This window comes from Cupressus sempervirens, chromosome 9 (genome assembly GCF_028749045.1).
Source record: "Cupressus sempervirens isolate cs-2001-9-10 chromosome 9, ASM2874904v1, whole genome shotgun sequence".
Lineage (NCBI taxonomy): Eukaryota > Viridiplantae > Streptophyta > Pinopsida > Cupressales > Cupressaceae > Cupressus > Cupressus sempervirens.
Genome location: NC_143126.1, coordinates 302,184,491 through 302,208,956, shown reverse-complemented (window position 1 = coordinate 302,208,956; position 24,466 = coordinate 302,184,491). Strand labels below are relative to the sequence as shown.

The 24,466-nt window shown below is 35.7% G+C and overlaps 1 protein-coding gene across 2 annotated transcripts in view; it reads right to left on the bottom strand.

Annotated features, from left to right (window-relative positions):
• Nucleotides 1–2,252: 2,252 nt before the first annotated feature.
• Nucleotides 2,253–24,466, bottom strand: part of LOC149538604 (pre-mRNA cleavage factor Im 25 kDa subunit 2-like) — a 74,344-nt gene continuing 52,130 nt past the window's right edge. Inside the window, exons 5-8 of one of the 2 annotated variants that reach the window (XM_089799916.1) lie at nt 3,449–3,535; nt 3,229–3,339; nt 3,064–3,107; nt 2,253–2,905 (exon numbers count right to left, since the gene is read on the bottom strand). In XM_089799916.1, coding sequence (XP_089656042.1) covers nt 2,860–2,905; nt 3,064–3,107; nt 3,229–3,339; nt 3,449–3,535 — 288 coding nt within the window. In that variant the 3' untranslated portion in view covers nt 2,253–2,859. Of the gene's footprint in view, nt 3,108–3,228; nt 3,340–3,448; nt 3,536–24,466 lie in introns of both variants that reach the window. The other variant, XM_089799918.1, reaches the window with a different exon arrangement.

Here is a 24,466-nt window from a genome sequence, read left to right as displayed (position 1 = left end):
ATCAACCCCTCCTACAATTAGAAGCTTATCCCCTATCTAAACAATCCCTCATCATTTCATCATTGTATGTAAACTTGATTCTCCCTTGTCATTAACTCCAAGCCTCCCCTATAATCTAAACATTTGCCAAATACTTAACCCAAATGAATGAAATCTCAAATCATGCAATCTTGCTGACTAATCTAATGCATCGTCCAAGACATCTAATGGTGTCATTCCTAGTCTTTTTTTAAACCTTTATCCATTTCCCACATTACCATCAATATATATTATTTTAAATCTAAAATTGTTTTCATCATTCAAAAATGATATCATAATCATAATCATCAATTACAATCTTTTTTTTTTTTTAACTTTAATAAGGGTCAATTTCACAATAATAGATTATAAACCTTGTCAATTTTGATCTTTAGCCCAAAATCAATTTTTTTTAAACATAATGATTTAAGCCTTGAAAGCTCACATTTGAAGGAATTAATTTAAGAGAGTTATATCAAAACCTCTTTAAAATAACCTCTCGTATAGAACCCCCCTTGGATAGAAACCCTCTAGTCTTAAATCATACTTGGAATGAAGTCTATGTTGCACCTATCAAAGTGATGGAAAAAAAGCACTTTTACTTTACCTCTTGGGTTCAAATAAAATCATTTCAAAGTTATGTTTTGCTAGTATATAGCTATTCTTATAAGCTTTTCAAAAATTACAGTTTCAATATGTTTATTTTTTACTCCTTGTGAATGCAGGTTCTCATCAAAAGTTAAGGTTTTCATTTCCACATGAAAAAATAGAAAAATGTAGGAAAAAAATATTATCCATAGGTATTGTTATCCTCATTTCAAGAAAAAAGGGTAAATTCAAATGCATACAAAAATAGATTCATAATAACATACACCTTTGCCTAAATTAAAATCACTTGGACTTTTGTTGATGCCTAAGAGGCTCACACCTAAAAATGGTAGTTGGGAAGTTTCATACTAGTGGGACTTGGTGCACGCTATGAAAAAAAATCTGAGATTATAACAGTTGTTCATTCATTGAGATTTTGAAAGGGGAAGATGACTTTCATTTAAGTATATACTAGGCTAAGGGATGATGCACCAATGCAAATAGATCAAATCATTGTTGTGCCCCTACTACATTACTACTACTTTAGTACCAAATGGATGGTCCTAGAGAGTCTTAGCTAGTCCAAATGGACAGCAGCTCAACAAGTGGTATCAAAGTTCGGATAGGAGCACCAAGCACCTGCAATGTAGCTTAAAGGGATGTTGGAGATAAGCAATACCTAGACTGACAATAGGCTATCCATAGAGGTGCAATAGCTTAGTTGGTATAGCACACCCCTAACAGATGGAAGGTCCTAGGTTCAAATCCCAACTAATCCAAATGAGCTGGAACTTAACAAGGTTGGCCCAAAATAGATGGAACAAAAAACAAAGATTTGAAATACAACATAAAAAATAATGGGATTGTAGTTAAGATTGGCTCGCATCTTGTGTTTAGTTTTGTTAAATATTGGACATAGGAGCCAAACAAGAAGCCACAAACGCTGTGGAGATGATGGACAGAATATTGATTGGGATGTCATTCCTCTATCAGAGGAACCCATGGATCTGTGGTTAGGAAGCATTGGCAACCCTCTGGCATGTCCAAGGTTTGTTGTATGTACATTGGCATGGAACTCTGTGTACTGTTTTCTATTAGTATTGTTGTTCATGTCAGTTTATATGCTGTTTACATCATTAGCTTCTTAAACGAGGCATCCCTAAGACTGAACTGCTTCAATTACTCCTTTTGGTATTCTCAATGAGGTAATTGACATCCTCATTTTCTAAGTTGTGCTTCCATACCAACTACTTCATTTTAAATTGTGTCAATATACTCTAATTTTCCTGTTAAACGAATAAGATACTATTTTCAAATTATAATTTTCAATTTTGTTTAACTTTGCATTCAAAGAGAGTTTTTCCCAACATACAACCCAGAATGCACAAAAGTTAACCATTTTGGGAAATAAACAACTGGTACGATTCATCTCCCATTATAAAAACGTGCAGAATGAGAGACATGCATGGTCCACATGTTCCTAGAATTAGTGAAAGAACAAGAGACCAAATAAGTAAATAAGACCTACTGTAAAGATTATCAGCACAACATATTTATAACAAGCCAAAAAAAGGTCATAATTACAGTCTTGATACTGTATTAAGAGAAAACATGCTAAGGCTGAAAAACAAGTCTCACATTACAAATGTCACAAAATGTATTTTCATATGGAATTTCCAGAAATATAAGTAATGGGCTATTCAGCTAAACAGAAGAGTATGTGCTAAAAATTGATCTTCTGAGAGCTATTTTTCTTTTTTACAAGCCGGGGGTTTTATAGAGTCATCCCTACTTTTTGTGTTCTATCTTGTCTTGGGTACACCAAGTCCAAAATAGTTGACCAGCAGATTCCTCTTAGTTTGTACTCTTGATGATAGATACCTGTTTCCAAATAATACCATTACAATTATCTAAACTGGATTCTTTATGTTGTCTATATAGACATTATCGTTGAAAGATTTGGCCATCCCCATAGTACAATATTTTAACTCAGATCCTCATATGTTCACTGGTAACTTCTGGTAGATAAGCACATCCTTCAAAGTTTATTTTGTTGCTGAGATGCATACGGAACTTGCCAGTGGTTTTATAAATGTAGACCATAAACTATTACTCTCAAAAGAACAGTCGAATATGTTACTTTTACCATAGACACATAAATATGTGTCCCAATAAATATCACCAGAAGTACCATCAGTGGACACTTTCTGAGTCCATGATACATAAGTCCAGGCAGGCAACTTTTCTGTGCTATCAGTGGCCACTCTCACCCCTCACAGTCTTCTCATTTATCAGCATTCTATATAGTAATATACAGCTTAATATTTTGTATACATTTCATCTTTGCTAATGTACAATTTCTTTTCAGCTAAGCTAGATACAAACATACTCCATCAAGCTATTTTACAAGATGAGAACATGCAAGCTAAGCACATCTAATGAAGAATTAAAGAGAACCTGGATAGTTGCGGTGGAATACTTGAGAGCTCTGGACCATATGCCTACAATCAATATTTCATCAAATGCAACATATAAATACTGCAAATCATTGCCACTATACATTCTAAATAAATAAGTAGAAACAACTTATATTTGTAAAGTCTTTGCTAACGTCACCTCTACCTGGATGTTATTGTAGAGTTCAAACAATGGAACAGCAAGTATTTTCGTATTCTTTGGACTCGCAAGATATTCTTTTTCAGGCAAATGGACAACATATATTTTCTTGCATTCCTGGATGAAATTGTAATAATTAGTGAACAATTTCAATTCTTAAGTTTGAAATGTGTTGACATCTAATTAGTAATTACTATAACTAACAAGAATATTAAATTTTTCCAACCTTTGGTTCAGCAATGTGTGGTGGGCAATATGGTAACATTAATGTCTCAAAGTTAGGCCTCCACCATGCTCCAACACATTCTCCAATCTGCAGACTATACACGATGTTTAGCATTGAAGTGGGTTCCCAGTATCAAAAATAAAAGAGACAAAAATAAAAAACCATAAAGATAATATTCCACTGATACTTCTAAAAAATAAAGCTAAAGGAACATTAAGGTTGCACAGAAGCTCACATTTTCGCATTGCACACTCTTTGGGTACTAGCAAACCCTCAAGATCCTATAAATGATCTAAAATAATATTCTTGCTTGATCAATACCTCCAAACCATAGATGTGAAGTGCTAAACAAGGTATTTGAAAGGTTAGAGGTCATAGAGACAAACTCTGCAATTGCCTTCTCATATCTTGTACTTGTCTCTGACCACTCTCATGTCTACTTTGTTTCAGGTACACATACATCCCACTAAAAGAATGGATGATGCCAGTAATATAGCTTGACAATAAGAGTTACTGCTGTGATATCAAAGATAAATAGTTGAAAAAAGCACAACAGTAGGAATTTAGTAGAGTCCACACTCTAGCTCTTCACTAATAAAAGAACAAACACAGAAAAGGAAAAGATGGATCAACTTGCTACACACTTTTCTATGGAGAGCATTAATTATTTTATTTTTTTATAAAGTTGTCAAAAGTAAATATAATATTTAAATAATGGTTGAAAATCTCGCGGTAATATCGCATGCAGCAGATATATCATGAGTCAAAAACAAAAATAATATTATGTCCATTAAAATTGTCAGCAATTTTATCAGAATCGCGGCACAAGTTATACAAAAAATATGAAAGAAATCATGATACATTTCTGTTCATATCGGTGACCAAGTCAACGGAATCCCCACACTTTTTTTTGGATGTAACCCAGAGACGTGTCCCCAGCCTAAAAACCCTCGTCCTTGTACCAAAAACATTTCGGGGACTTGGGGACGGCTTAGGGTACGTCCCCACCCCGTCCCCCTTTTCAAAAAATTCCCAGGAAATGCCCCAAGAACTTGGGACTTTGGGAACTTTTTTGGCGGACATTTGTACGTCCCAAGGACGGTTGGGGATGCCTTGGAAGTCCTCGGGACAGATGGGCATCCCCGCTTTTATAGACAACATCAGCACTTAAAAAAATATTTTTTCTTTTATAAAACATCTTCATTTTTAATTTTTAAGTGGGCCCCTCCTTCCAAGTTCTCACCCTAACATGTTTATTACTGTTTGATGTTTGTTACCCTCGTCCTTGTACCAGAAACATTTTGGGGACTTGGGGACAGCTTAGGGTATGTCCCCACCCCGTCCCCCTTTTCAAAAAATTCCCAGGAAATGCCCCAAGAACTTGGGACTTTGGGAACTTTTTTGGGGGACGTTTGTACGTCCCAGGGACAGTTGGGGATGCCTTGGAAGTCCCCGGGACAGATGGGCATCCCCGCTTTTATAGACAACATCAGCACTTAAAAAAATATTTTTTCTTTTATAAAACATCTTCATTTTTTATTTTTAAGTGGGCCCCTCCTTCCAAGTTCTCACCCTAACATGTTTATTACTGTTTGATAGTTAATTCCTGCTATTTGGGGCCCTCTGATTAGTATTTGACAACATTACCTTATATTGTTGTTACAGTCACACTACATGCTCAGAATTATATAGCAAACTGTTTACAAGGTGCTGGTAAAGTCTGAAAAGTGCATTATAGACCTAGAACATGCATGCTTATGTCATTTTCTGGCAACACATCAGTGCTTGTTTTGTCCTGAGTTGATCTGGGTCCTTTGTTGAAGAGATGGTGAATATTGGAAATTGCAATCAAGATACTGTCTTACTGCAACAAACGTGTATCATGATCAGAACTGTATAGATGACCTTTTTGTATTAATATCAATCCACTTGCATTGAATTGGAAGTGTAGTTTCAGAGTTAAATGATAGTATTGTGTTTCAATTTGGAAGGTGGGTTGTTGTTCCTGTTGCTATTGAAAATGAATTTTAAATTATGTTCTTGCGCATATTTCAAATTTTTATGTTATTATTTTAATATTACATGCATGTTGACAATAATTTCAAATGATGAATACATTATAGCATATTGAGCATTGAGTTTGATTATTGAAATGTTGTATGTTAAGGTTCTATGATGTTTAAATGGCATGGTTTCTCCATGTCTTCGTATGAATGTAATGTATTTATGCAAATTTCCCTATATATTTTATATTTTTCCTATATTTATATAGCCGTCCCTCTTTCCCCAATGTCCCCAAAATTGGCAAAAAAAATTGCCGTCCCAAAAACCCATCCCGCTGTTCCTTGTTGTCCACATCCCAAAAACTCAAGGGAACATAACTTTTTTGCAGTTAGAAAAGTAATGAAAATAATATTTTGTGGGGTTATTTATTGTGGTCATTTTTGGTGGATGAAAAATGTAACGTTTTTGGTGGACGACGCCTTCATTTACAGATGCCATTCTCAGCATTAACGCTTTCATTTACAGATGGCATTCACCTTTGATGCCTTCATTTACCTTCAAGCTTCAATGGCATTCACCTTCAAGCTTCGACATTCTGCAGAATTGCTGACAGTTCATTCCCAGGTTTAAAAAACTAAGTTTTTTCCGCCAGTCTATTGTAATTTGTATAATGGATTATGGTATATTTAATATTTATAATGTGACTGAAATTTGTATTTTCAATACCCATGGAACATGCCGAGATCTTTAAAAAAATGCATTCAAAATTATGAACGCACCACAGCTCTGAAAAAAACTATTCACTACTGGACCCTTAAGCCCCTCTTGCACATTGAAAGCTGGTAACTATAGAAGCACTTGAACACATCAATATCCTAATTCCAGACCTACCAAACTGAAATTAAAAAACTTCCTTTCAAAATCAATCTTTCATAATGACTGTGAGAGCATAAGAAGCAATATAATGTTGTAGTATAGCCAATTTCTGATATAAAACCTCATATTGCCACCTAAATTGTTTTTTCTATGTAACAGATTCTAACATACTTCAAAATCTTTTTCCTTCATAGACTTGGTTAATGGTCAAAATTTGATCTCAAACTTAGACAACTACCCACTTTAAAAGTCTGATAACCTTTTATCGTTGTTCAAAATTAGATAGAACATGAATATTTTGCTTCTGCATGTTGTCTTCTTTATTTGTGATTTTTTGTCCAACATTTCTAATTATTTATCCTTGTATGTGCAGACTTACAGGTAACAAAATCAATATCTGTAGAAAATGTCAGCAGAACTAGGGATGATTTTTGGAAACATGGGACACCGGAACCAAAAAGAGGAGATGTGAGATATAACCATTGTCCTAAGTTGATGAGTGGGGGCATAACTTGGTTGAAATATCACATTGGAAAGATATAAGACCATGATATCACACCATGTGACATTTTTCATGAAGAGTCTACCAGGGAGGCTATAGCAAGCCTTAATGCATATGAGCAAAAGAAGATAGCAAAAAAGAGGACAGAATATGTCATGGCAACCTCAATGGGAGATTTTAGTTCTACAAGGTTGCCAACAGGTGTAGAGACTTCTTCCATTAGGCCACAGATTCAAGGATCGTCATCCAACAATGTAAGCGGACATATATCAAACTCTTGGGTTCCATGTAACATTCCTAGCGATCAACCTAGATTGCAAGGCACTACAGGAACAAAAAGATGCATCAAAAGACAAGGGTGGCAATTGCAAGATTTTGGTACTACAACAATATTCCCTTCAATGCTTTGTGTAGGCTATATTGGGATCTATTGGTTTTTGCAATGACCGTGTCAGGGGTTTAAGCCCCCAACTCGTTATGAGATGAGTGGACCATTATTATAGGAACATCCAAAGCATTCATCAACTTGTGGAAGAGCAAAAAAGAATTTGGGAACAAAGAGGTTGTACTATTATAATTTATATCCGATGGGAGGACAGATGACAGGGATAGGACGGTCGTCAACTTTATAATTGTTTCAAGAGTGCAATTAGTATTTCTAAAATCAGTTGATGCCTTTGATGATTAAATGAAAAATGCAGAGAATTTTTGCAACATGTTGGATGAGGTGGTAGAGGAAATTGGGGTGGGTAAAATTATCTAGATTGTGACTGATAATGTAGCTACGTATGTGGAAGCTAGTAACAGGCATCCCACATTATTTTGGAGCCCTTGTGCTACCCATTGTCTTGACTTGCTCCTTGAGTACCTAGGGAAACTGAGTTGGGTGGAGAAGGTGGTTGAAGACGGAAGGAATATTGCAATGTACATCTACAATCCCACATGGATCTTGAGTCATATGAGAGAGCACATTGGTGGTAAGGATCTCATGTGAGAAGGGGTTGCATGCCCTACTACTAATTTTCTCAACTCGCAAAGCATATTCACCACATTGAACGACATGAGACGTATGTTTGTGAGTGTGAAATGGTTAGAGAGTCATTATGCCAAGATGCTTGGTCAAAGAACATTGTGAACGTTGTATTTGATGTTCGATTTGGCAAGCAAATGGACAAGATCATCAATGTAAGTTTTCAAAGCTTGATTGATGATTTATTATTTAATTTTTGAATATTACAATTTGCTGGTTTTTGTTAAATTGTTTATGTCAAGGTGTCAGAACCATTGGTGAGGGTTCTACGAATTGTTGATGGGGATAAAAAACCCATGGGGTATCTATATAAGGTTACAAATAGGGCCAGCGAGGCCATTCAGCACTTATATAGATCAAATAAGACCAAATATAGACCCATATGGAACATAATCAATCATAGGTGGAAATGATAACTCCACCAATATATTAATCTTGTTGCCTACTACTTGGACCCCAAGTATTACTTCGCCAGCACTTCCAAAGAACATATAGTGGTTCAAGTTGGCATGGACACATGTATTCAGAGATTGGTTGCTGATTTGGACCTCTGAGACCTTGTACTTGATGAGTTACAAAGCTACAAGAGGGAAGAGGGGTCATTGTTTTCTTCACTTGATTGCAAATGTAGGAGATACCAATGTAGTGCAAAACGAAGTGTACCCCCAATGGAGGTGACCTACCTCCCAATAAACAATCACACAGTGGAAGATGAAGAACATAGCAACTCAATTCCGAAACAACACACTTTCATTAACAAGAACTATAAGATTTACATCCAACATGTCGAGCTATAAGACCTTGGTTATGGCCACTACAAGAAGAATATAACCCAAATGCAAACATCCATTTGCAAACTTCGAATCCCCAACTATTGATGACTCTCCTCTCATTGATCTCTCATTCTAAAAAACCCAAGACTCCCTATTTATGCTAGATCAAGCCACAAGTCGGCCTAGTAGATTGCATTTTAAATAAAGACTCAAGCCATAAGTCAGCTTACAATGGACATTAAATACATAGGAAAAGAACCAAGATCTTCATGCGTCTCAAATTCCATCCACGTCACGCAAACCAAATTAAATGCCAAGATCCAAATAACCTGCTCAGTAAGACCAAGAACATGACAACGTTGAGCAACAAAGAATGCCCCAAGCTCACTCGGTGAAACAACAAACCAGCAGGAAACCGAGCCCACTCGGTGAATCAAGACCAAGAAGTAACTAAGCTCACTCGACCAAGAAGTAACTAAGCTCACTCGACCAAGAAGTAACCAAGCTCATCAATGAACAACTAGCAACCCAGAAGCAACCGAGCTCATTGGTGAGCAAACAACAATTGAACACACCATAGCCACCACCAAACACATATCAATGAACAAGAAACCAAGCATTCCACCAAGCCCTCCAAAGAAATTACTGAGCACCCAAGATGCTCCTACATCAGACTCCCAAGGTAAATAGAAAAGTGTGTCCCACACTTTAATGCCAAGAGAATTATCTACCCACAACTTCATCTTCACCAAAGGCTTCCAATCCAACAAAGACAAAAGTACAGACACGCAAATCTAAACTCTCTTCTTCATCCCTTCAAACACCAGAATCACAACTAACCCAATAGTGTATCCATGCAACATATCCTTGCAATCAGCAACTGTAAAATCTTCCCATGAAAATCATATCAGCAACAAGTAAATTCATCTTCTTATCACGAGCAACATCCAAATTGGTAACGTCAATAGCATGTAAGCCTAGATCCATGACAATAGTAACATGTAACTCCAAATCCTCATTAGCATGTAAATACTCTTCAACCTCACCATCAACAATCTCATTGTCCACAACAAGTTGCTTTGCAATTTCCATGTCAGATTCGTCCATCTACTCATGAAAACCAAAAGATACCTCTTCATCATCATGCACTTCCATGATTTGTCTTCTCCTCTGCACAATCTTTCTAACTAGCCAAACAACTTTCTTTCTAATCCTCAGATGCCAACTCAAGCAAGATTGTTCCTAGTCGTCAATCCTCTTATTAAATACTTTTGATTCCTCTTAAAGTGCAACTACCTCGCATCGGCAATTTGATTGCAAGACTTCAGTTGCCTCCCATTCGGCGATTTGCTCTCCATCTTTGCAACCTACCTCAATTCGGTGATCTGTTCGCACAAGGAAAATTTCATCCCACGCATTAGATTTCGCAACCAAGCGATCGTTCAGCAAGTCCTCTTCAAGTGCAAGTAAAATCACAATCTGTCCCCCCACACTAAGATCACCAACTAGGGCTCTAGAACAAGTGATCCACACAACGCAATCATCACAAGATTGAAATCCGCTCTAATACCATCTGACGCAATGCAAGACCAAGTGTACCCCCAATTAGGCTGACCTAGCTCCCAACAAACAATCACACAATGGAAGATGAAGGAGAACACAAGGATTCAAATCCAAAACAACACGCTTTCATTAACCAAAACTATAAAATTTAAATCCAACATGTGGGTTGTAAGGCCTTCCCGATTGCGGCCAATACAAGAAGAATATAACTTAGATGTGAACATCCATCTCCATACTTTGACTCCCTAACTACTGATGACTCTCCTCTCACTAATGTCTCATTCTAAACCCCCCAAGACTCCCTACTTATACTAGATCAAGCCAAAAGTTGACCTAGCACATTACATATTAATAAACACCCAAACCACAAGTTGGCTTACAACGGACATTAAATACACATAGGAAAAGAACCAAGATCTTCACACGCCCCAAGATCCATCCACATCACGCAAACCAAATTAATTGCTAAGGTCGGCCTCGATAGAGATCCAAATAACCCGCTCAGTGAGACCAGGAACATGATAATTCTGAGCAACAGAGAATACTTCGAGCTCACTCGGTGAAGTAATGAACCAGTAGGTAATCAAGCCCACTGGGTGAATCAAGACTAGGAAGTAACTGAGCTCACTCAACCAAGAAGTAACCAAGCTCATCAATGAACAAACAACCCAGAAGTAACCGAGCTCGTCAATGAGCAAACAACAATCGAACACCAAAGCCACCACCAAGCAAGTTGGTGAACAAGAAACCGAGCATTCCACCAAGTCCTCCAAAGAAATTACTGGGCACCCAAGATGCTCCTACATCAGATAAACCCTACAACCAAGTAAAGAATAACATGTTTTAAATTTTATTATTGGCTCATTAAGTTTATTGGAATTTTCACCACACTATAAATGACTTTTTTAATCCTTGGACATTTGTGGTTGGAAGATTATGGTGCCACAACACCTAATCTCCAAAAGCTTGCCAACCAAATATTATAACAACCTTGTAGTGCTTTGGGTTTGTTGACCCCATTTTAAACTAGCCAAAATTTAAAATTTCATTCATTATTTGGCTAACCTAAGTTTTGAGCACTTAGTGTAAAACACTTTCAAGAAGGGTCACCGTGTCACTTTAGTCAATGATCCTTATTTGAATTCTAGTGATTTGGGTTTCATGACTCTCATTTTGCAATCCATAAAGTCCATCATGAACACCTGACCTATTTAATTGGTCTAGCTTGATGATGTTGAATTCAATCCTATTTTGAAAATATTTCTAGAAGGCACCATATCATGGAATGCGACTAGCAAATGTAAAGTGAAAATCTTCTTATTTGTCATCTTCACAACATTGAAAGGCATACATGCAGTGATTAAGTAAGGTTTGATTTTTATGTGTGGCGGACACATTCAAGATAGCGTTTTCCTAGTGGTGATGCCTCTTGTCAAAAATGTTTGAAGTAGTGAGCAAAGGCATGGTTGAAGTTATCAGTAGTTTTATATGTATCGGTAACCATACACAAAGTTCAATTATGAGTTGTCAAATTATGGAGAGATTCTAAAACATTATATAAGGAACTTTGAAGGATTTAGCTATTCTAGCTAACATGATAGAAGATGGATCAAAGATATTATGTTACACCCTTAATATTGGTGTATATAAGGTTATGAATAGTCAACTTGTGGCTATCTTAATCCTTAATTAAGTCATGTTATCATTTTTATATTATTATTTAGGTAGGTAGGTCAGCCTAGGTGTTATGTAGGGTTGTGTCTATTCAACCTAAGCATAATTAGGTATATATAGGAGGTTGTGAGTCTTATTTCAACATCATATTGTGAAGTGTATTCTCATTGGAGATATTTGGAGGTTTTCCCCTTGAATTGGCCTATTACTCTCAGTTATTATCAAATATTTATATAAAATTTCATATTATTTCTTCTATCATGCAAGTTATTTCATTACAAGTGGTATCAGAGCGTGATCTTGGCACCATAGAGGCACGATTTTTTCTCAACATTGGGGCAATTTTGGGAAGAGCATAACTTTTAGATTTAAAAAAAAAATTCAAAGATTTTCAAAGGTTTTTGAAAGACCATATTAAAGAAGCTATAGTCCAAAATTTAGAGGAATTGGAGCAAATTTGAGAAAATTATCGCAGAATTACTACTTCTACACAATTTATTGAGATCTTCATATCTCTCACATCTTGTCGAATTGGAGTATAACTTGTATTGGGTTTTTGAATACATAGTAAAGGAGCCTAAATTTCAAACCTTGGAGAAATTGAAAAAAAAAAGGCAAGATATTGCAAAATTAGGAAAATTCTCTCTCAAGGTAGCAAATTTGATAATTTTTTTGGGATTTTTTCCGAGTAAGGGTATCTTGGCCCTAGTAAGTTGCAGTAAAAAATAAATAAATAAATCAGAGAATTTACATTTCATTTGTCTAATTTATTTCAAAAATATTGGTTTCCATCATGACGGGGCCTTCAACAAGAGGCAAAAAGAATGCTCTCACACCAGAGAAATCCTCTAATCAAGATTGGGAAGCAACAAAGGATAGTAATCCCAATGAGGAACTTAGTAAGTTCAAGGAAGAGGCTAAGAGGGATATGTGTGACCTACGAGGAGATATATCAGATATACAAAGCATCTTAAGTGTAACAATCACGATTTATACAAAGTTCTACCCAACAAATTATTGAACAAATAACTGAATTCTTTTTCATAGGACATTAACTATTTTATCAACAATTAACTAAAATAACCATATTCAACTGAGATGACTGTATCAATGATCAACTGTAATAACTATATTAACGATTAACTGAAAATAACTATATCAATGATCAATTGAAATAACTAGAATAACAATTAACTGAAATAACTATATCAATAATCAATTGAAATAACTAAAATAACGATTAATTGAAATAACTGTATCAATGATCAATTTAACTGAATTTAATTATAACTATGATAATGATTAACTATCTTTTTCTACATACAAGTAAAGCAAATGCTTAACATGAGAAGAAGAAAAGGAAACATACAAGTATTATCCGATGAGTCTTTAGTTGGTTGTGCATGCTTCGGCTTTCAATAAGAGAAGCATTGACTTAGGCTTAACCTCTCAACCGCGTACCATACTTACCCCCACACAATCTATTGAATTAGAAAGGCTCTACCTACCCCGAAATCGGGCTTGGGATACTTTTAGTCCAGCAACCTGAGCATTCTGGAGTTTAGAATGTCCACACAATTATGGACGGACATGTCTGAATAACTGGCACCACTAACATCAAGTGATCTTAGATGGAAAACATGTCGTTAAACGACCTTGGCCAAGGTTTTTCTAATGGGTTCAAGGACTCGATCACCACTGCTCAACTTGACAACAGAGGAACAACAATAGGGACAAGCATGAGCAATTAAGTAAAAACTATTTTAGATTTATTGTATCATATCTGATTTCACTTCCATGTCATTGCAAATTCCATCTCACCTTTTCCATGGCTATACAGTGGGTGAGTCCTAGGTGCTCAGAATCTCAGAGCAATTCGGCTTTGTCTGTTGATTCTCAATTGTATCATGAATATTATATGTTTTCACTTTTTCACATTCTGTGATTTGAAGAAATATGTTCTTTAAGACTTGCAAAAAACATCATTTGGTTATGATTATCAATGGCATATATAAAACATGATTCTATGTCATGGATACTTTACTATTAATTTCATAACAACTCCTTCTTAGAGGGTCAATTGTTGATACTTAATCATGATGATTATATAACAGTTGCCTACTACTAAGGAGTTTGGTATACAGTAGAAGTTGATAATAAATTTTATAACAATACTGGAGGTTGATGGACCACATAACCTGATATAATTCTGGAAATGTTTGGAGTCTTGCTAGATGCCTATGTATCAGCTCTTCTTCGATTTGCTTCACAAGCGTAACCACAATGTGGAAAAACAATCACGACTTCAGCAAGGAAAGATTAATATAAGGCAAATTGTAACAAGAATGGCACTGCTAAAATAATGCAGAGGATTCGAGTGGAACTTGCAGAAATTCATATGGTATTTTCAAAGTATCGGGTTGTAGATGGTAGCCGGAAATGAGCAAGGGAAAACGGAAATATTAAAAGGAAGTCGAGTATGTGATTTTTTTGTATATCTCAGTCTCTCCCAACCTTATGAAATATATAAAAGGGTAAAGGACTATTTGGCTTCCAAGAAGCCATAACATAAAAGAATGTCTTAGCTCTTGGACGCCAAATAAATGTGCCAAGTGTTCAATTAGTTATAAACAAGAAAAGAATAAAAGGATGGAAGAAGATTTGAAGGTTAAAAATCAAAAATATTATGGTTTATATCTATCTACGTACACGTAGATATATTTGTGAGGTGGCATCATTATATTATAAAGAAAATAATATTATGGTGTCACTTTATATTTATATCTATGTGTACGTACATAGGTATATATTAAAATGATACGGTGAAAGATCATTCAAAATCCTTTGCGGTACGTATTATATTTTAATTAAATTATTTTATGTTTTAAATTATTTAATTAATAGCTCATGTGGGTCCTTCAATTGTGTCCTGAAGTCCAAGTCGCTAGGTCCTTACCAAGGCAATTTAAAGTCACACCTATCAATCCTGATGACTGGACTAAGCTAGTATCCCATTCCGTTGATCCCATTTAGCAATGCTTTCCCCCTTCATCTTCTCCTGCAATCACCCATGATATACTTCCACAATAATAACAAGTTCCATAATAATTTTCATATAAATATTTAAAAGAATTTAATTATTAACCATAATTCCAAAATCACATGACAAATAATGGATAACGACCATCTTCATCAACAGTTAATACAATGGATATAAATAACTACCTACTTCACATGATTATGAAAGAAAAATCTGTTCAATCTAATAGCTATGAGAAAATTTAAAATTAGGTCAAAATTGGGATGTAACATACCCTCCCCCTTAAATTTTTCATTGTCCTCGATGAATATCACAACAAAACTTAAACAATATCTATTCAGATTATTTCAAGAAAGCAAAGGTTCAAGTTCTAGCCCTAGAAAAAAAAGATGAGGGTATTTTTGAAAGATTTAATGATAATCTTCCTAGGTGGCATTATCCTCTGCATACCGATCCCACTGGACCTTGCATTGAGTCACCTCTCGATTTCGTAATTGTAGTTTACACAAATCGAGTATTCTAAGTAGTTCTCTTTCCACCACCCCTGGTTCTCGCACCTGTAATAGGCTCCAATCAATTATATGATCATGATGAGTAATGTATTTCTTAAGGTATGACACATGGAAGACATCGTGCATCCTTGCAAGGGCTGATGGCAAGGCAATTCTGTAGGCTACTTGGTTCATAACTTCCAATATTTCGAAGGGTCCCACATACCATGGGGCTAACTTGGCATTCTTACTAAACATGATAGTGCTCTTCTGAGGTTTTACTCTTAATAACACCTTTTCTCCCACTGAGAATTCCCTGGGTGTTCTTTTTGCATTTGCATAACTTTTATGTATGACATTGGCTTCCTTCAATCTCTGACGAATTTGGATTATCTATTCTTCCATTTCTTTAAGCATTTCAGGCCCAACAATAATTCTATCTTCCAATCGATTCTAGCTCACAGGAGTTCTACACTTGCGGTCACATAGAGCCTCAGAGGGGGCCATTTTAATGGTGGATTGGTAAGAATTGTTATAAGGAAATTCTACCAAAGGTAAATATGTTTCCCACTGATATTGCCGATCCATACGGTAAACTCTCAAAAGATCTTCTAATACCTTGTTTACTCTTTCTATTTGACCATCTATCTCAGGATGATAAGCTGAATTGATGTTTAGTTTAGTCTCTAATGCTAAAAATAATGTTTGCCAAAAACTAAAGTTATCCTAGCATCCCTATCTGAGATAATTTTTTCTGGAATTCCAGGCAATCTGAAAATTTCCTTTATAAATTTATGAGCAATTTCTGGTGCTCCATCAGTTAGATTTCTTGGTATAAAATGAGCAACTTTTGTCAATCTATCTACTACTACCAGAATGGTATTGTGTCTATTCCATGTCATAGGTAATCCTTGTACAAAATCCATGGAAATTATCTGCCATTTCCATTCTGGTACCTCATTTGGGTGCAAAAGACCGGCTGGGTATCTATTCTGCTTTTACTCTTTGGCATTCCAAGCATCCTACCACAAATTTTGTTATCTCCCTTTTCATTCCTTTTCAAAAATATAGAGGTTTTATATCTGACAACATTTTAGTTACTCCAGGGTGTCCTGAATATGGAGCTGAATGAGATTCTTCCAGAATCATCCTCCGAAGTTCAGGTTTGTTGGGTAAATATATCCTGTGATTATATCTTAACAGCCCATCCTCTTCTATCCTAAATTGTGAATACTTAGGATCTTGTGGATCTCTGATGAGAGCTAGGCTAATCTCTGCATAAAATTCATCATGCTCTAGATGTAAAATCTGGTCCTTTAATCTGAAATTTATAGTAGCCATTGCAAAAAAGTGTCTCTTCCTACTTATGGCATCTGCCACTTTGTTTTTCTTGCCTTTGATGTAACTTATGTCAAATTCATAGTCTACTAAAAATTCCAGTCACTTCTTTGTCTAGCATTAAGATTTGGTTGTGTAAGAATATATTTTAGGCCATGAAGGTTGAATCGTAGATCAAAAGGTTTCCCAATCAAATAATGTCTCCAAATTTGAAGAGCATGAACAATAGTTGCTAATTCTAGATAATGAGGGGCGTAATTCTTCAATTTCCTAGATTCGTATGCAATTACCTACTCATCTTGCATTAGCACACCTCCTCCTCCTTCTCTTGAAGCATCAGTTATAACAACGAATTTCTTTTGTGGGGTCAGGTACTATTAATAGGCATTGCAATTAACTTTTCCTTCAAGCATTCAAAAGTTGTTTGACATTTTTCCATCCATACAAACTTCCTTCCCTTTCTCTGAAGTGATGTAATCGAGTAGGCTATCTTGGAGAAATTCCTGACAAACTTCCTATAACCCTACCAATCTCATGAAACTTCTAACTTTTGTCACATTTTTAGGGTATAGGCCATTCCTTAATTGCTTTGATTTTTGACGGATCTACAACTATTCCCTGAGCTAATATAATGTGTCCTAAATACTGAATTTCCTTTTGATAGAAAGCACACTTGGACAATTTTCCATATAATTTATGTTCTCTTAACCTTTGTAAGACCTTTTCCAAATGTTCTTGATGTTCTTCCTCGTTTTTTGAATAAATTAGAATATCATCTATAAAGACCAATGCAAACTAATCTAGGCAATCTTGGAATATGCTATTCATTAAGTTCATAAAAGTTGTTGGAGCATTGGTTAACCCAAAAGGTAACACTGTGAATTCATAATGCCCATACCTAGTTCTGAATGCAGTTTTTTGAATATCTTCGTCCTTAATACAAAGTTGGTGATATCTTGACCTCAAATCAATTTTTGAAAATATTGTTGCGTCTTTCATTTGATCAAAAAGGTCGTCAATTCTAGGAAGTGGATACCAATTCTTAATAGTGACCTTATTGAGCATTCTATAATCTATGCATAATCTCACGGTTCTGTCCTTCCTAAGAAATAATACTAAGGCTCCCCATGGTGATACACTAGGTCAAATCAGTTTCTTGTTTAACATATCTTGTAATTGTATTTGCAACTCCATTAGTTCAATGGTGGTCATTCGATTTGGTGCCCGAGAAAAGGGTTTTGCTCTTGGTAACAAATCTATGGTAAAATAAAAGACTCGGGATGGAGGTAGACCGAAAGTTCTTTGGGAAACACATCCTGATAATTCTTTAGGTAGGGATATTTTTCTTCAAAAGATTCCTTTAATTTTTCTCTAATTTCCCCATCTTCAAAAATGTAATCATCTCTATAAGTGGTGTTTATAGGACTTCTCATATCTTCAACTCTCACTGCAAAAATCTCACAGTTTTTTCTTCCACAATTCTTAAGTTGCATGGCAGATATCTGTTTTGATTTAATTTTATATTCAATCCTTATAATGTTTGCAGGTTTTCCTTGGTCATCCAAACAATCTACAGTTTTAGCAAGACAATCCACCTTGGCCTTATGCTCACTGAGCCAATTAATGCCTATAATGATGTCGTAAGACCCAAGAGGTGCTATATACAAATTCAATTCAGTGGAGAAATTTGAAAAGTCAACCCAAGCCTCAAACAGACTCTGCTCTACCTTAACCCTTGATTGGTTTGCATACTCGACTGTCCATGGTTCTGCCATAAAACTAGATCTCTTTGGAAATCTAATTAATAGATTAGGTGATATAAAACATTCAGAAGCTCTAATATCAATCAAAATAGAGACAAGGTTGCCGTAGATCTTACCCGAAGTTTCAATCAGGCCTATCTGTTGTTTTGTTTGTCTATTGTCAAGAGTTGTGGGGATCCTTTGCTGATAAACATGTTGCTATTGTGGAAGAGGTGGTTGGTGCGACTGATTGGTATTGGGTTTGACAGGGCATTTATTAGCATAATGATCTCTCCCACAATTGTAACATCCTGAAGGTGGCCCCTTACTTTCATTGCTCTTATTATTTTTACTCGTACTAAAATTACTTTTAAAATCCCTGATTCCATTTCCTTTTGATTCTAGCTTACTAAACTTATAATCCTTAAACTGTTTCTTCTAAGATCCAGTATCTGTACCTTCTGTATTCCAGTTTGTTTTCCTTTTATTATCCCAAATGGATTCATCTCTCTTGATTTTATATTCTTGTTGGACAGCCTTCTCTAAAGCTTCTTCCATGGTTCAAGAAGTGAGAACATCAACTACTCCTATTCTATTATTCAGACCCATAATGAATTTCCTCACTTTCAGATTTCTGTCTTGTTGATATGGTGGTACATACTTTAATAATCGGGTAAATTTCTTCGAGTACTTGTGTACAGTCATATCTCCTTGCTTCAGGTTTTGGAAATCCAACAATTTTTTGTCATAAATGGTTTGGGGTAACCAACAATTCCTAAAAATGTTTACAAATTTTTCCCAAATAATTTCAATGGTTTTAATGTTTTGCTCAACCTTGGTGTTTCCCCACCATGTAGCAGCTTCTCCAGTAAAGTGGTATATTCCCCAAACCGCTTTTGAGGTTTCTAAAAAGTTCCTAATTTTAAAGTATTGTTCCATTTCAGTTAACCAAGCCTTTGCATCCTCTCCGGATTCAAAACCGGCAAATTTGGGTGATTTGATCTTCTTAATATACGCGGGCAGTCACTCACTATTTCTTGTTTCTTTTGTTTTTCAATTTGAGTGGGTGAAGCTTGTGAGGTTTTCTTGTTGTGTTCGGAGACTTTTGTCTCTATTCTGGCAGGAAGTGAGGATTGCATTTCCTCTTGGTTCTACCCCATTTGGGCTACCATCTCATTCATTATTTTTTCCATATTTTCCAACTTCAGTTGCATTTCTTGCAAAATCTGAAGTAATAAATTAGTGTTTTCATGGACCATGTCATGACCTACAACGTTCTCATCGTTGCTCATTTTTTTTTACTAGTTTAACCTAGAAATTTACAAAAAAATCATGTCAATGATTTATTCTTGGGTGGTCTCAAGGATCACATTCAACATGAGGTACGCATGTTTTGTCCCAGTTCGGTAAATGAGTCTTTTATATTGGCACGCAGGGTAGAGGAGAAGTTCTTGATTCCTAGAAATCAAGGGGCTAATGTGATAAGAGAAAAAGGTTATTCAACACCTTCTCTTCCTCAACCTACTAGGTTGACTCTACAACAAATTGAGGAGAAAAGAGCAAAAGGGTTGTGTTTCAATTATAATAGCAAATATAGTCGAGGACATAAATGTAGTGAAAAGAAATTGTTCTATATTGAAGGTCCAAGTGAGGAAGAAGAGGATGAGCCCATATAGAGGAGGATAGGGAGTCAGGTTAGGAATCACATGATTCTCAATCAATCATTTCTTGTCATGCACTTTCAGGTTTCAATGCACCACAAACTCTCAAGGTAGTGAGTTTCTTAAAGAAGCAGAAAGTAACAGTGTTGATCGACTCAGGTAGTACTCATAATTTCATCAACAAAAAGTTAGCAACTCTTCTAAATTGTTTTATATATCCAGCCCTAGAGTTTCAAGTTTTGATTGCAAATGGGGGCATAGTTAGTTGTTTAGGGAAGTGTCATAGCATCAAAGTATCTATGGGAGATTATCAACTTGATACCCCAATGTATGCGATATCCATGGGTGCAGTGGATATTGTTTTGGGAGTACAATGGCTTACTACATTGGGAACAATTGAGATGAACTTCCAAGGACTACTCATGCGATTTCAATCAAAAGGAAAGGTAATTGAGCTATGGGGATTTAAGGCAAAATCCCTACAGATGGTAAGCTCTCATCAAATGCAAAAGTGTCTTAAGAAAGGTGTGGATGGATTTGTGGCCCAACTATTTTCATTAGAAGTCTCTCAATCTAATGTTCTTAATCATCCAGATTTACAAGCAATAATTAATCGTCACTCAGTGATTCTTGGAGATATGCCTAAAGGACTTCCTCCTAAGAGGGATCATGACCATACTATACAACTAGTTCCAAGGAGCTAGTCACCAAACATCAAGCCTTATTGGTATCCACACATACAAAAAATTGAGATAGAAAAAATTGTTGAGGGAATGCTAGAGGCGAGAATTATCAGGCATAGCCAAAGTGCTTACTCCTCACCTGTTGTGATGGTGCGTAAGAAGGATGAATCTTGGCGCATGTGTCCAGATTATAGAGTGCTCAACAAGTACACCATTAAAGATAAGTTTCCTATTCTAGTCATTGATGATCTTCTAGATGAATTAAATGGAGCTATGTATTTTATCAAGTTCGATCTTAGATCAGGTTATCACCAAATTTGGATTAAGGAGGAAGATATTTGTAAGACAACATTTCTAACTCATGAAGGTCATTATGAATTTTTGGTGGTATCATTCGGTCTTACCAATGCACCATCTACATTCCAAAGTTTGATGAATTCCATTTTTAAGAAGTTCTTGAGAAAGTCTGTGCTAGTATTTTTCAATGATTATTAATTTATAGCAAGACTTGGGAAGAACATTTGCAGCATGTAGATCAAGCATTACAATTACTCGAAGATCATCAATTGTATGATAAGCCATCCAAGTGTGCTTTTGGTCTTAAGGAGGTGGAGTATTTGGGACACAGTTTCACATGGAGTAAAGGTGGACCCTAACAAAATTAAAGCTATCATGGAATGACCTATTCCAAAAATTAAGAAGTTGAGGGGTTTCTTGGGATTGACAAGATACTATAGAAGATTTGTGAACAATTATGGTCGTATAGCAGCACCCCTTACCACTCTATTGAAGAAGGATTCTTTTCATTGGAATGAATCTGCTAATATATCATTTGAGCAATTGAAGAAGGCTATGTGTACAACTCTAGTGCTTGCCACTCCAGACTTCACCAAGGAATTCATTGTGGAATGTGTTGCTTCTGGAAATGGGATAGGAGTAGTTCTCGTGCAAGAAGGTTGACCAATTGCTTTTGAGAGTCGTCAATTAAAAGGTAAAAATCAACTCAAACCTATTTACGAGAAGTAAATGCTAGCAATCCTTCATGCAGTTAAAAAATGGAGGCCTTATTTAATAGGTCGACACTTCAAGGTTAAGACAGATCATGATAGCCTAAAATATTTTTTCAAACAAAGACTATCGTCAGAAGAGCAACAAAAATGGGTCACTAAGATGTTGGGATGACTTTGAAATTGTATACAAGAAAGGGAAGGAAAATATTGTGGCCAATGTAGATTCCAGGAAGGATGAAAAAGATGAAGCCTTATTGTGTGCCCTTTCAATATTACAAGAAAATTGGGTGGTAGAAGCCAAAGAAGAGTGGCAAAATGATGTTGCAACAAGTAATCTCATCCAACAAATAAAAAGTGACCCTAGTAGTTCAAATAAGTTTTGTTTAAAGGGGGATATTCTTTGGTATAAAGAGTGCTTGTATCTCTGCAAGAATTCCACTCTTAAACACAAGATTCTCAAAGAACTACATGAGTCCGCAATTGATGGTTATTCAGAATTTTTTAAGACATAACATCGGGTCAAGCAAGATTTTTTTTGTGAAGGGCTAAAAGGTGATGTTCAAAAATTTGTCGCTGAATGTTTGGTTTGTCAAAGAAATAAGGGGAAAACAATTAAGACGATCTCTTGCAGCCTTTATCTATTCCTAGCCAACATTGGGAAGAGGTATCCATGGACTTCATCATAGGGCTTCCCAAATCTAAAGGTCATAATGTCATCATGGTAGTAGTTGATCGCCTCACTAAATATGCACATTTCATTGCATTATCACATCCTTTTACAGCAAGTATAGTGGCAAAGGTTTTCTTAGAGAATATCCAAAAGTGACATGGTACACCTAATTTTATTGTTGGTGATCGTGATCCTATCTTTACTAGTCACTTTTGGAAAGATTTATTCTCATATTTGGGTACTCAATTGGCTCATAGTTCTTCATACCATCCTCAATCAGATGGGCAAACTAAGGTTGTTAATAAATGTTTGGAAGGATATCTACGTTGTTTCACTTCAAAAAAACAATCTCAATGGGTAGATTGGATACCTCTTGCAAAATGATGGTACAATACTTCTTTTCTTAGCTCATCAAAAAATGTCTCCATTTTTGGTACTTTATGGATATCATCCTCCTTCCATCACATCATCATTAAAGGTGTCACCAAGAGTTCAAGCAGTAGAGGACCACTTGCTTCATCAACAACAGGTACTTTCAGGACTCAAGGAGAATTTAGCTATGACACAAAATCAAATGAAACAACAAGCGGACCAACATCGTAGTGAAAGAAATTTTGAAGTTAGGGACTGGGTATTCTTAAGATTGTAGCCTTATAAACAAATCTCAATGAAGCAACAAAAAAAGTATAAGTTGTCTCCAAGATATTATGGACCATACCAAATCATGCAAAAGATTGGTATTGTTTCCTACAAGCTTGAGTTGCCACCAACAACAAAGATACATCCAGTTTTTCATGTTTCTTGGTTGAAGGTAATTGGGCAAAATATTCCTACTCAAACAGTACTACCAAAACTTGATGAAGAAGGAAGAATAATTTTGGAACCAGAGTGCATTCTTCAAACACGCACGAAGAAGCTGAGGAACAGAATCCTGACTCAATATCTCATCCAATGGAAGAACTTACTAGTTGAAGAGGCCACATGGGAGGATGAGGAGTTCATTCAAAAGAATCCACTTGGTTAGCATTGAGGAAAATGTTTCTTTCAAGAGAGGGGCCATGCTACGCCCTTAATATTGGTGTATATAGGGTTATGAATAGTCAACTTGCAGCTATCTTAATCCTTAATTAAGTCATGTTATCATTAATATATTATTATTTAGTTAGGTAGGTTGGCCTAGGTGTTATATAGGGTTGTGTCTATTCAACCTAAGCATAATTAGGTATATATAGGAGGGTGTGAGTCTTATTTCAACATCATATTGTGAAGTGTGTTCTCATTGGAGATATTTGGAGGTTTCCCCATCGAAGTGGCCTATTAGTCTTAGTTATTATCAAGTATTTATATAATATTTTATATCATTTCTTCTATTGTGCAAGTTATTTCATTACATATTAAGGAAATGAAACGATCCTTTGATTCCAAACCTCCATGTCAAGATTATTTGATCTTCAATGAAAATCAATTCATTAATAAGTTGATAGAATTTACCAAAGCATCAAGCCAACCAAATTGAAAGATTGAAAGTCGGAGAAGAAAGGAAGGCCACCATGATGCATTCTTACATGCAATTACTATAACTCCGTTGTTAACAATTTCATAAACATGGATAAGCTAATTATAAAGTTGCTAAGATTGATTAAGATGTTGATGATATACAAGTGAAAACAAAAGGAAGAACTTTGATTGTTTGAAGTAGTTGTTAAAATTGTTAGAAGCGCCAACTAAAACATCAAAGGAAGATACTAACACAATCAAAATGGCATGGAATGTTTCAAAAGTTATGAAAGCCACTAAAGAATCCGATTGCTAAGGAAGGTGATGTTCGATAACTTTCCAAAGTTACAAAAGTTTTTAAAAGCTCTGATATCTTCTAATATAAAAAAGGGGTGGCAACGTGCTTAATGAGGTAACAATGTTTTGGCAAGCGATTTAAATAATCATTTCCCAACCCCTCTTTC